Here is a 14414-nt window from a genome sequence, read left to right as displayed (position 1 = left end):
CATCACCTGGAGCACTTGAGCACTGGAAGAGAGGAGAGGTATACACAGCTAAAAAGAGAGGAAATAAGAACTGATCCTGTAGTTTTCTATCACATGCACAGGAGAAGATTTAAAGAAACATGGGAAAGTTCATAAGCTTTCATGGCTGGATTCAATTTCCCCTGGAATTCTTCACTGCTGTAGATTATTTCATATTATAAAATGACGTATCAACATTTCAGCCCTGCTGCAAATGGCTTTCCATTAGGGAATGTAATACCATTGGCGCAACACAACTTTAAGACACAGGCTTACCTCCAATCCCCAAAAATTCCTTAAAAGTAGTATAAATAAAATTTAACTGCCACAATTAGATGGTGGGAGTGAAGAGTAGGGAGCTGATATTCTTTATTAATTGTAAGATGGCATTTTATTGGCTCACATTGGTAAATCAGAATTGCAATGTGATGCTGTGCCTACAGCAGTTTGGACAGATCAGCACATGTAGTATACCTACCGCAGAAGTTGTTGCAACCATGCATGATGAGACAGCCTTGTGAGTGCAGCGTGTCTATGTGTAGCTATAGCTGGCAGCTGTGGTGACAAAAGAAGCGTGTTCCGATCAGAGAAAAGGTTTCACTGCTCTGCTAGTGTTATATACCCTTTGATGAAGTCCACTTACAAGAGTGGACAAAACACTGGTAAATCATCTTACAGCAGGTAAGGTCTACAGTCCAGAAGAATTATATGGAAATTATGAAACAGTATTTATGAAAATGATTAAAGATGGTGACTGTCACTTTTATTAGACATTACCAAAAACGACTGGTGTCCAATGGAATCAGGCTGCTCAAGCATGCACAAAGTTAATTTTTGTATCTATTCCCAAAAAAACTGAAACATGAGTATATGACAAGCAACAAATAAAGTCATCTGCTGTGAAAATAATAAAGTGGAAGAAAGATTAGGGAAGGTAAGGGAATTCATCCACTGTTATAGAGGATGATTGTGTGATGATGTTACAAACTTTCAGGGATCATGGAAAAGAGTAAATGTATCAATCTGAAGTACTGGACCCTGGTCTGGAAATGACCACGTTGAAAGTTACAAACGAAAATTGTTCTGATACCTCTGACAGTGGAATACATGTACTAGTATGTAAGGTTGAGCCAGATAGTAGGGGATTCTGGATTCTATCGTTCATTTATTTCGAAAGGTTAAACTCATTCTCTCGTTACGGACACTGACCGGGCCATGCTTCGGAACTTTCCATGCTGCCCCAGTGGGTATCTCGGCTTCTGACCAATCAGGGTAGAGGAAGCCACATGGCCGGGCTGGATGTACCCTGCCGCCTGTCAGCGAGACGCTCTCTCTGCCGTGTGCCCTGTAGCTGTGAACACCACCTGCCTCTCCTGGTGCTGCGGCGCCGTGAACTTTGTCTTTGTAGCCACCATGCCATTCAGACTTGTCCGAATGGCAGATGCAACTATTCATTAACTTTGCCCAGGTTTGATGTGAAGTATGCATCGCCTACCACTACACTCTGGCTCACCCTCGCCTTCCTAGGCCTGACTCACGTTGCCCATATGAATGCATTTTCTGCCAATAAATGGCCTTGTCACACGAAAATTGTCCAAATGATTTATTTCTGCCCACCGCCTTAGCCGTTCCGGGGATCCTGAACATAAGTTTGTAGGGCAGACAATATTCAGAGTGATACAAAGTATGAACCAAAACAAGAAAAATATGAGCACTTGTTCAGTAGATGTATTTCACAGTAGCAAAGATGAACAAGTTCTCAAAGCTCTTAAGGTATGCAGTTTAGAGCTTATGTTTATGTTCGCACTACAATCTCTGAAAGCTCTCTGCCCCCCAGGGTCCCTTATCTCAAACTGATACATTTATCTTTCTCCATCATCACGGAATCACGCTATATCTTTGTATCAGTGGACAAAGACACATCAATGGTAGAGACCACAGACATTGTAGGGTTAGGGACCCATCACAAGTGGTGGTAACTACGTCATAGACCACAGGCAACACAAGTCGGCAATCTGGGGAATTAATAAGATGGCAATATAACTGGTCACAAAGCATACATGAGTTAGTTCTCTTCAGCCAGTCACCTCAAGCAGATCATCGCCAGCTATACTAAATCATTGTATTCTCACTGCCACTACTGCTTGGCTCGATGACATCACTGACTTCTGCTGAATTCACTGTCTCACCCTGCTGTATGGGCAAGGGAGTTTGACTCGTTAGCAGTGTTCTACTACATGTGACAGATTTTAAAATAATTTCTCTGGCTAACTGTGCTACTATGGCCCATGATATGTGGAACACTCTTGTAAATCGATAATGTATAGTTCCAGAAATATTTAATTCAGTTCTGAAACACACACAACTGATGAAGTATCCATAGTTGGCTATCTTATTACTCACAGTAAGGACTTTTGTACTTGTCTTTATACACTGTTTTGTGTATTTTTACATGAGGAATCCTGTTCCTAAATACTGAACATTATTGTCTTTTCACTCCACACATAATGAGACACAATCCCTGATAGCTTGCCTGCACAACAACCAGTACCTTATTTCTGCAACCAAGCGAACAAATGCTAATTTGCAAAGCCAATTTGGCAATTGAAATGAAATGCAAGCAGAATAAAAGGATTACCATTATCATGTAGGAACAGTGTTGCTTGGTGTAGTTCAGCTGCATCACGGAAAGTTCTCTGGTATCGGTACTGCATTTCTGCTGTTACAACAGCGCGGTACTGCTCGGCATTCAGGACAGGGTCCACACCAGTCTGTCGTCTCTCAGCTGCCAGATGTGTGACAACATCTTCCAAGGCCAAGTAACTTGCTGGCACACGTTGTTCCAAAAGTAACTCCTTACTTCCTGTCAACAGAAAAATTGAAATAGAATGCCAAGAATAAATTAACAAAACAGTTTATAAACTGATACACAGATAGACTGCCTGGAAGCTTCAAATTCTGACAAGGGAATGATACCTGTAACAGTAACTAAATGACTTGTATTTTACATCAAGTACCAGATTTCAAGGGATTATTTTGGTAAGATTGATAGTACAGCATTATTGATAGAGTTTTTGTACACAAAATAAAAATAAAAATACTATATGATAAGTTATTTTATCAGTTATGTGTAGCCGTGAGAATACTGCCCTAAAAACCAAACAATGTAAAAGAATAGAATCAATGGACACTCAATTGTCCACAGAACAAAGCAGCAGCTATAAGAAATTTTTCTGCACAGTCTGCACACTACAGGTTAAAAGTGTACAAAAGTGTATTCTGCAGTTGCATTCACATGTCCACAAACCAGCTGCCGCAAGTCAACAATAAGTATCTGTTTTAAGATATAGCCGCTGAATGGTATTTCATTTCACTCCCTGAACAGCATCCCATTCCACTAACTGTCATAACATCTGGAATGAGAATCAATATTCTGATGCACAAATTACAATTATAAAGTGAACAAAGTCCATATTATACTCTTTTTGAGTAAAACTGATATAAAATTGAAGTAATAACTTTAATTGTAGGTGAAGAATTAAACATTAACATTTTTTACAGTGGAAAGAACAAAATGAACTAATCTAGTATACAATGTATACAGACATGTTCACTAACGTAAAAGTTTTGTTTACAGTTTATTTTCAATTTAGTGGACACGGCTCATATCACTAGCACACTGCAAAATTTTCACTGTGGACTTCAAATATAATTAAACTTACACCTCTGATTCTTTCCACATTTTAATGTGTACTCTTAAATTATTTTTTCTTCTAATTAATTATCCAAACTGCAAGCCTACAAGCAAGTTTACTTAACCTTGTTTTTTCTTTTTCTTTTTCTTCTTCTCATTCTGCTTAATTACATAACAGCATTTCACCTCAACTCACTAAATCAGTATGTTCACAAAATGTTGCCAGCCATTTTTTGTTATTCCTCTTGTTGAATTTTTATCTAATCTATTTCATAGCCATCAAAGTTTGTTTATTGTTTGTAATTGCCTGGTCTAATGAATCTGTACTTACAAGATTTTACCTTTTCATTATATTAACTTCAAATTTTGGTGCTTTGCATTTTGTAGATTTCACAAGGGTGTGCTTGAAAGGTAATGCCTCCAAATTTTTTATGTGAATACTCTCAAAACCTACTGACTTAAAAAGAAATCATTAACACTCTACACCCTTATTCTTCATGTACACACACTTATTTCTCAATATAGTCACCCTGGTGACAAACATATTTCTTCAACGAGAGACCAGTTTGTTGATACCATAGCTGTGAATGTTTGTTGGTGGATGCACAATCTCACTCACCTCTGTTTGCATTGTTTCACCACTACCAAAGTGAAGTCCTCAAAGGCATTCTTCAAGTTTTGTCAACAGATGGAAATTGGATAGTGTCAAGTCAGGACTGTATGAAGATGATCAATGCCAGTGAACCCAAGGCATCGAATTTTGCAAATGTCACAGTACTAGTGTGTGGTCTGGGATTGTCATGCTGAATGAGGGGGTACTCCATTGTGGAAAAACACTCTGAATTTGAAACTCAATTACAGCATGCTGTTTTTGATGTACTGATGTAGTTTCATTACACACTGTCATGTTGCACACTACAGTTGAAAAAGCTTTAAGAGTTATCGCATAAAATATCTGGAGGCATTACTTTTCAGCACGCCCTCGTATCACACAATTATGTGATTTCGGCGACATGTTATTTTCCAGTGATACTCCCATCACTGTAAATTTACACCATCACCTTGTGTGAATGTGTACAAATGTGTGACTGTCATTTAAATATTGAACAATCATTGTGCATGGGTTGAGTGAAAACAACAGTCTACATTCCAGTTTACTACAATGATGGTTAAATATTTAAATGACAGTTAAAAATCAAACAATGTAAAATCCAGGATGGGATGTAACAATTTTGTTACATTAACAATATGTGTAAATGACATTTACACATTTCTATACACTCACAGGGTGATGGTGTAAAGAAACAATGATAGGAGTAGCACATATAAATGGCAAGTCGCCGAAATCAGCTAATTTTGTGATATAAATGATGAGACTGTATAAGAGCCATGGTTGGAAATGGAATTGTCTTTTAATAAATTTTAATTAATAATTTTATAAATAGCTCAATATAATAAATATGTGGTCAATTATTTCCACCTGCATTTCTATCATTGACTAGCTGTAACATGGTGAGAGCCATCTTTATGTTTTGGTTCCGGATCGACTGAAGAAATATGAATGACAAAATTGTATGCATACACATTTCTTTTTAATATGATATAGATGTCAATAGTTTAAGGAAAGGTAAAGCCTTCTGCCTTCTGCAAAGCAAATGTGGCCACATACATTTTATTGCAGGCTCATTTTACCTCAAGACTTTCTGTAATGTGCTATGAAATGTATTGTGGCTCACAACAGCTATGTCAGAAGGTGCTATTGTCTTATAGCATTAGTAACTACTGCAACCAGCACACTGATATTGATGTATGGATTGGTTCACAATTTATCTGAAGAACTGTTGACAATCTGAACCCAACTACCATATAACTAAGATTTTCAATTTTATGGACATGATCCACTTTTACTCTTAAGCCCATCATACAATGGTCAAAACAGCAGATGATGTGACCAAGTAGCTGACTTGTTGTCTATCACGTTTGGGTGCTCTTCTTCACACTGATGCATGACTAACTTAATAATGGGTCAATAGACTATAGGAGAACAACACATTGAGGCACAGGAATTTCATTAATATTTTCTTCACTAAAACATCTGCTAATTCATCTTGCTGAGTTCTCATGTGCCCTGGCAGCCTTCAGAATGACACCTCTTACTTTCAGTCTTTGTTGCTGAAGAAGGATATTCATTACATGTTTATCTGGCAAGTACAGATTATGTAGACTAAAAGTAATGTAAGCACTTATAGAAGGTGAGGAATTTCTAACCACAAGGACATCTCATTTGCCACAATGCCCAAAAGATAATGTGTAACTATGCATTAGATATTGAAAATTCATAATTTTAATGTTAAGGGTAAATCGCACAGCAGTCCCCCTCATTCCCATCTGTGAAAATAACCTTATAGTTGTGTCACCTATTTGAAACTTAATAAAATGTAGAGTTAAAAATATATCCCACAGAACCTACTCTTCAGTAACCTCAATAAATCTAAAATACTTCTGGGCCTCTTCAGTAACCATGGTGGCAATCGGAACAAATCCCGAGTTGGGACTGGTAATTTTCCCATGAGAAGTATCACTAGCTTATGTTATCGCCCTTGTTTCTCATGGGTATTTTACAAAAACTGATGCTGCAGCAGAATGAACAAAGAATTGATATGCTGCTAACGTTCTGGAACAGCAAGGAATTTATATTTTTGATATTCTACTAACGTTCTGGAATAGCGAGGAATTTCTATGTCTCGTGCACTATGAAGACCTTCCATCATTTGGCAAGCAAGCAGTAGTTTTTCAGCCTCACTACAGAGCTTGGGTATAGGTCTAGCAGGCAGTGGCAGCCAATCTAATTTCATAGTGGGCAGTGACCATGGTCTTGAGACAAGTAGGTCTCGCTGCATCTTACACTATGCAGTCTGACCCCTTAGCTGAGTGCTTAGCGCATCTGACTGCCATGCAGTGGACCCGAGTTTTATTCCCACTTGTGTCGAAGATTTTCTCCTAGTGGGGAATTGGTGTCATGTTGAAGTCGCCCAATGTGGTGTCAACTGAAAAGACTTGCAACTCAGCACTCAGACTTCCACTGGTGGGGATTCCTGACCATCAATGCAATGCAATACAATCATTTCATTTCATTTACACTGTACACCTTTAGTCCAGTTGGGATCAAACAATACCTCTACAAAAATTAAGCAGTATGATCTGTCTGCTTTCTGAGACTTATAGCTAAGACACTTTGAGATGTTCAGTGGTTTTAGGGATCTTGCTTAAGATAAATTGTAGGTCATTTAAATAAAAAGACAACAATGGTTAAAAATCACACACACACACACACACATTTAGTTGTAGATAAACTAAAACAAATGTCTTCTATAACCATCTAAGTGTAAGTTGCAACTGGTGAATTGCTGTTGCAGAGTTGGAGAGGGGAAGAAAACTTATCAACAAATAAGGGACATTGCATTTGGCTCTTTGCCAAAGATGTTTCTAGTATTAATAGCAATGGCAAAGAATGAAAAACTTCAGTTTCTTGAAACATACTGTTCTTGTTTTCCAACCTATCAGATAGAACATGACCAATGCAGTATCTAAAAAAACCTGTTGTCATAGGAATGATCACATGAACGTAAGCAGACAATCTCAGAAGCCCTATAGATAAAGCTGTGTATGAATACTGTGCTATCAAGTAGTGCCATATACCTTTTCGATACTAAAAAATACTACATTTAAATGTTGTCCATGTAGGAAAGTCTGTTATAGGCCATTTTCAGCAGGATTATATTGTCAATAGTGAATTGCAAACTCCTGAACGTGTAGGACACGCTATTTAAGATGAAAAAACATGGACAGGAGAAGAATGATGGGAGAAAACTGATCATATCCTGTATAAGAAATGTATTTGTAGCATCTAGACTGAATGTTCTTCACAAGTATGGGATGTTTCGTATAAGTTTCTAAATGGGTAAAATGTACAGCAAGATGACCTTAGACACTGTCACGCCATAACCACAATCAAGTCCAAATCCAAAAGCAGTGCCCTCAATGATGCACATCACTTAGCAATGAAAGCATGCTTATTAGGAACCCCTACACAGAGACAGAATAGAACTGAACTACTGTATGGACAGTGCTGCTGTTTACACAAACATTGAATATTCCAGAATATGCAAACATCACAAACATAAGAAAGTTAAAGAAATTTTTATAAATGATAAATACTAAATAACAAATATTTGTTGTTGATCGAGTTAGAACTGGCAACTTGCCGCATGCCGACCAGTGACGATAGCTGCTATGACACACTGGATGCAACACAGCTCATGAAATTGTTCCGTCTTTTCTCATTTTTCATTTTTTCAGAAGTTTTCATTGGAGCTGACTATAGCACGCTGTGTCCTACTTTTCCTCATTGCAGTGGCACCACTTGATGAATTTCTCAGTTGCTGTAACATCCTTTACCAGAAGTGCTTGGTGTATGTTTTCCATAATTCCTTTAATTAGATATGGGATTTTGTCAGCTTTTGTCATATTCAGATTCACAAAACAACATAAGGCCATTCTGTGTCTAGTATGACTGTGTTGTTTCTCCACTACACTGGTCCCTTCTCTTCAACTGTTCTGCTACTAAGCAGACTAATTACTGGTTGTCACCAAATGTTACCTTCAGTTAAACCTGGATTTTTTCCCAGCTATAAAGCTCCTCTTCACTGTTCTCGAAACACTGCTAGGTTGTGCCATCCAAGTAAAAGTACACATCTGCGAAACACATCATATTATCCCATCTGTTATATCTGGTGACTTGGTGAAATACTATGCACCATTTTGTTAGGTTCTGACCAGCAACATGTTGGATCTTTCGTGCAGTTCACTTACTGCTGTTTTGGAATTCATGTGGACCTTGGGAACAATGTATTACTGACATTCTGGTTCCAGTCTGTGTAATTGATGGCTTCTATATTGCCTAACTAGATTCACAGTGAGGCATACATTTTCAACTACCCAGTATCTCATCAAAACAATGTCACATCATAACTACAATCAAGTCCAATTCTAAAGCAGGGTTTCACTTAGTAGTAACGAAAGCATGTTTACTACCACACAATAAAGGAAGACCAAAAAAGGTCGACAGCAAGAAAAATTTGTGTAATTGCAGATTTTTGTACAGTGGTGGAGGGGAGTGTCATGGACAACGTACTAAAAATCCTGAATGGTGAGATGTGAGCATGGGCATGGAGGGTCTTTAAGGTTGCCCCCCCCCCCACCCACCCACACCCTTTTGTTAAATCCAGAGCTACCAGCGAAAATGTACAAAATTAAAACCATATTAAATTTTCTATAAAAAAGATCCGATTAATTTTTTTCTCTAGGACTAATAGTTTCTGCTTTGCAGTGAATGGAAAAATCACATATCATTTTAACTAGTTTTTTAGTGGTATAAAATTGATGTTTATTGTCAAATGAAATGGATTAAGAACAAATATTAAATGTGCGTACCACATCTAAGTACAGGAGAACCATATTAAAGGATAAACTGTATTCTGGGTCTGTAACAGGGTGGAGAGGGGGAGGGTAGAGGTTACAAGTGTGAGAGAAAGCAGGTTGCCGGATTGTGGTCACACACTTCTGTCCTTCATAGGTCTGTAAACTGAAGAGCAAACGAGTGATTCCCCATTCTTTCTACCCCACTACATCACTACAAGCAACTACAGGATATTTCACAAAGTAAATATGACCCTTTCACAGCAATCTTTATGAATCACTTGTAATGTGATGTGCAGACATGCCCGGAAGTGTTTATTTTCCAGAGAGTATGTTAATACTACATGGAACATTGGTGTGGATTACTTTTTTTTTTTTTTTTGCAATATGCGACTTAACTTCTGAGGTCATCAGTCACCAAGAACTTAGAACTAATTAAACCTAACTAACCTAAGGACATCACACACATCCATGCCAGAGGCAGTATTCGAACCTGCGACCGAAGCAATTGCTCGGCTTCAGACTGTAACGCCTAGAACCGCACGGCCACTCCGGCCGGCTGGTGTGGATTACTAAGAACACCAATGTAAGGAAAACATATGGAATTAATCTATATTATCAAATTCTGCACAGTTTTCTACACCGCTACAGTGATTTTTAGTCATTCTGTATAGCAGCTGTAGCATTCTCCTGGGAATGGCAGCTTCCTCCACCACAAGCACTGCTTGCTTTTCAGTTTAGAGACAGACTATACCTACCCAGTATTTCCTGTCTAGCTGTCTTATATAAGTAGACAAAATAATTTCACCGAACTTGTGTTTGTATAGCAGAAGTTATTTTCAGTTTATAAGTGAGCTTTTATGGAAAATACATTCCTATAAACAAAGACTGAGAAGGGTTTAATTTGTACATATAATAATGTAGTGTTGGTGGGAAAGGGATTGGATTGATAAATGTGGGAACGTAATAAAGTGATCTCTAGAAACACACACACACACACACACACACACACACACACACACACACACACACACGTCAGGAGTTTTAGAATGTTTTTCCCAACACTATCCCCCCCCCCCCCCCCACCTCCCACAATGTACAAAAATTTGTAAATATGTGATTTTTTTCATTAATTTTCCTTTGTTGACTGGACTACTATGGTTCAAATGGCTCTGAGCACTATGGGACTTAACATCTGAGGTCATCAGTCCCCTAGAACTCAGAACTACTTAAACCTAACTAACCTAAGGGCATCACACACATCCATGCCCGAGGCAGGATTTGAACCTGCGACTGTAGCTGTCGCACGGTTCCGGACTGAAGCACCTAGAACCGCTCGGCCACACTAGGACTACTATGAACACCAATGTACTGACAAAACACAACTGAACTCTTGTATAGAGAGTGTTACTACTTATACAAGTATCAGATATTTGAGAAGATGCAAACATTACAAACATAAATCACTTTGAGAACTTTCCAGTATTGATGAATACAAAACAAGAAAAACAGTAATTGCTGGTGAGCGGGTTTGAAGCAGCAACCTGCGCAACGCCCTATTGCATGCAGCACAGCTCACACAATGCCTCTTTGAGACTTGGCTATTGTTGTTCACTTTTAAAATGCTGGCACTTCTGTGACTTTTTTCATTTTGCTTTTACAATCCTCACAGGAAGAAGTTTTTTCCAGAAATCTGAGGCCACTACTTTTGTTAAATACTTGTGTTGGATGCTAATGCCTGTCTTCATCTACACTCCTGGAAATGGAAAAAAGAACACATTGACACCGGTGTGTCAGACCCACCATACTTGCTCCGGACACTGCGAGAGGGCTGTACAAGCAATGATCACACGCACGGCACAGCGGACACACCAGGAACCGCGGTGTTGGCCGTCGAATGGCGCTAGCTGCGCAGCATTTGTGCACCGCCGCCGTCAGTGTCAGCCAGTTTGTCGTGGCATACGGAGCTCCATCGCAGTCTTTAACACTGGTAGCATGCCGCGACAGCGTGGACGTGAACCGTATGTGCAGTTGACGGACTTTGAGCGAGGGCGTATAGTGGGCATGCGGGAGGCCGGGTGGACGTACCGCCGAATTGCTCAACACGTGGGGCGTGAGGTCTCCACAGTACATCGATGTTGTCGCCAGTGGTCGGCGGAAGGTGCACGTGCCAGTCGACCTGGGACCGGACCGCAGCGACACACGGATGCACGCCAAGACCGTAGGATCCTACGCAGTGCCGTAGGGGACCGCACCGCCACTTCCCAGCAAATTAGGGACACTGTTGCTCCTGGGGTATCGGCGAGGACCATTCGCAACCGTCTCCATGAAGCTGGGCTACGGTCCCGCACACCGTTAGGCCGTCTTCCGCTCACGCCCCAACATCGTGCAGCCCGCCTCCAGTGGTGTCGCGACAGGCGTGAATGGAGGGACGAATGGAGACGTGTCGTCTTCAGCGATGAGAGTCGCTTCTGCCTTGGTGCTAATGATGGTCGTATGCGTGTTTGGCGCCGTGCAGGTGAGCGCCACAATCAGGACTGCATACGACCGAGGCACACAGGGCCAACACCTGGCATCATGGTGTGGGGAGCGATCTCCTCCACTGGCCGTACACCACTGGTGATCGTCGAGGGGACACTGAATAGTGCACGGTGCATCCAATCCGTCATCGAACCCATCGTTCTACCATTCCTAGACCGGCAAGGGAACTTGCTGTTCCAACAGGACAATGCACGTCCGCATGTATCCCGTGCCACCCAACGTGCTCTAGAAGGTGTAAGTCAAGATCTCCGGATCTGTCCCCCATTGAGCATGTTTGGGACTGGATGAAGCGTCGTCTCACACGGTCTGCACGTCCAGCACGAATGCTGGTCCAACTGAGGCGCCAGGTGGAAATGGCATGGCAAGCCGTTCCACAGGACTACATCCATCATCTCTACGATCGTCTCCATGGGAGAATAGCAGCCTGCATTGCTGCAAAAGGTGGATATACATTGTACTAGTGCCGACATTGTGCATGCTCTGTTGCCTGTGTCTATGTGCCTGTGGTTCTGTCAGTGTGATCATGTGATGTATCTGACCCCAGGAATGTGTCAATAAAGTTTTCCCTTCCTGGGACAATGAATTCATGGTGTTCTTATTTCAATTTCCAGGAGTGTATATCCACTTCTGACAGGTAGCATAAAACAATGTACTAACCCACTGTTTCAACTGATGGGCTGTGTCTGTACATCATTTTATTTACCAACATATAATCTCTGTCTAGAGAATCAAACAACTTTTTTTTACGTATTTGAGAAGAAGAAGAAAGACTGGTTACAAAAATGTGGATTTAATTGCTACTAATTAATTTTAGATTAATATTGCAAATTTTTCTATCGACTGTAAGTGTGCTTTTTATTTTCTAGTTACATCATAAAATTTTATCGCTGATGATAATTGCACCACCACTAGCGAAGGCATAATGAGCTGTATGCCTTTATAGAGAATGCATTTTGGTGGAGGTCAAGGCTTCCACTCTACCAGAAACTATAAAAGAAGATCCATGCTTTTGTATTTAACAAACAGAATTGTATGCCAAATGAAAGTGTAGGACTCACCTGGTGACCTCAGACTGAAAACTGTGTCATAAACCAGATTGCAAAGAAGTCTAATGTTGTGGCGTGTCTTACAGCTGACTTCTATTGTGTCGAGTACTCTTGGAAGGCCACACTTTTCAGCATCTACTATGTTGATAAACCTGTTAAAACAAAATGAAAAGTTCAAATACAAATGTAAAAAAACTCCATTTTAACTAGGACAAGGGAAAATCATTTTTTACACGTACTTATCCCTGATTATCTGCTGAAGTTCTTCTGATGTTGATGCTGGATACTGTTCTCTCATGAGATCATAGTGCGTACCAATAATTAAGACAGGTGAGTTTGGTGCTCTAGCCTAGCAGCAAGAATAATAATAGTTATTACCTTTAAAACATGAAACTATTTCTGAACACTGGTAATAATTTCTTCAGTTGTAATTCTCATTCACAAACACTTGTAAAGGCTAACCTGTATGTTCACCAGCCACTGTAAAATCTCGTTAATGCCCTTCTGTCCATCAGGGATTCTCCACACAACAAGATACAAACTTCTTTTGGACAGGAAATACTGATGTGTAGCATAATATTCCCTTTGACCTCCAAAGTCCCATGTTCTAAAACAAAAATCAATTAACAAAATATTACAAACTTAAGCAAGGATATATATTTGCAGTTTAAGTCATATATATTATTTCCTACATCTGTTACTGTAAAAGACAAAACCTGAAAACAACTGGTCCATAAGATGACTGCCCTCTTATTTTCTTCTCATAAATCCAATCTCCAATGTCTACGCCAACTGTTGACATGTTACATCCTCTTGCAGTTTTCACATTTATATTTTTATTGCCCATCCTTTTTGCCCAGTGCTGAAAAATAAAGGTTGGCAATGATTTCCAAAACTAAAATTGTTATCACTGTTAAGTAGAATATTAAGATTAAGGTATGCTCAGTTGTTGAGAATTACAGAGGAAAGAGAAACGAGCCACTACTGTATCAGATAACACGATGTAGTAGGAAAATCAAAGCATGACACCCTTACTTTTCATTACATAACATGCCTCATTTTTTATTTCCCACTTTTCTTAAAAGTATACAATATGTGAATGAAGAGTGGGGAGATAGATTAGATATCAACACGTGTATACGAAATGGAGGAAAGAAATAACAATAACGATAACAACAACATAGTGCAGACACTTTTAACATGACAGTTATGGCTGGGAGGTTTTAGATCTATGATTATGTAAGATATCAGCACAGGTTGGGCCTGAAGTGTCTTGTTTATGATATTTCCAACTTCAGCAACCAGTTTCGTTGTCACCATTACCAGAAGCTTGTGTAATCCGCTTTACTTTGTTGTGTTATGTTTTCTTTTCTTATTTTCAAATGAGTAATGGGACTAATCCTGATGTACCTAGGGGTGCGGGTACAGCTCCCACAACACCAGAAAAGACTGATGATCCCTATGACCAGATGTCAGTTTTGTTTCCACAGAAACACAATCACACATGTAGGCTACCAACCCTGTGAGAGGGAGGTGATCCTTGATCCCCCACACCCCTCTACCCTTCCCATGGAAATTGAAGTTCTCATGTTCTTATGCTTGTGGGCAGCTACCATGTTAAAGTGTCCACACAATTA

At 39.8% G+C, this 14414-nt stretch overlaps 1 protein-coding gene across 1 annotated transcript in view; it reads right to left on the bottom strand.

The window, feature by feature from the left end:
- The window catches only part of LOC126194520 (leucine-rich repeat serine/threonine-protein kinase 1), a 405923-nt gene that overhangs the window by 101568 nt on the left and 289941 nt on the right, over positions 1-14414 (bottom strand). Inside the window, exons 22-26 of the mRNA XM_049932772.1 lie at positions 13494-13639; positions 13240-13384; positions 13017-13126; positions 12790-12929; positions 2657-2881 (exon numbers count right to left, since the gene is read on the bottom strand). Of these exons, the coding sequence (XP_049788729.1) occupies positions 2657-2881; positions 12790-12929; positions 13017-13126; positions 13240-13384; positions 13494-13639 (766 nt within the window). The remainder of the gene's footprint in view (positions 1-2656; positions 2882-12789; positions 12930-13016; positions 13127-13239; positions 13385-13493; positions 13640-14414) is intronic.

This window comes from Schistocerca nitens, chromosome 1 (genome assembly GCF_023898315.1).
Source record: "Schistocerca nitens isolate TAMUIC-IGC-003100 chromosome 1, iqSchNite1.1, whole genome shotgun sequence".
Classification (NCBI taxonomy): Eukaryota; Metazoa; Arthropoda; class Insecta; order Orthoptera; family Acrididae; genus Schistocerca; species Schistocerca nitens.
This window is presented reverse-complemented; position numbering and strand designations above follow the sequence as displayed.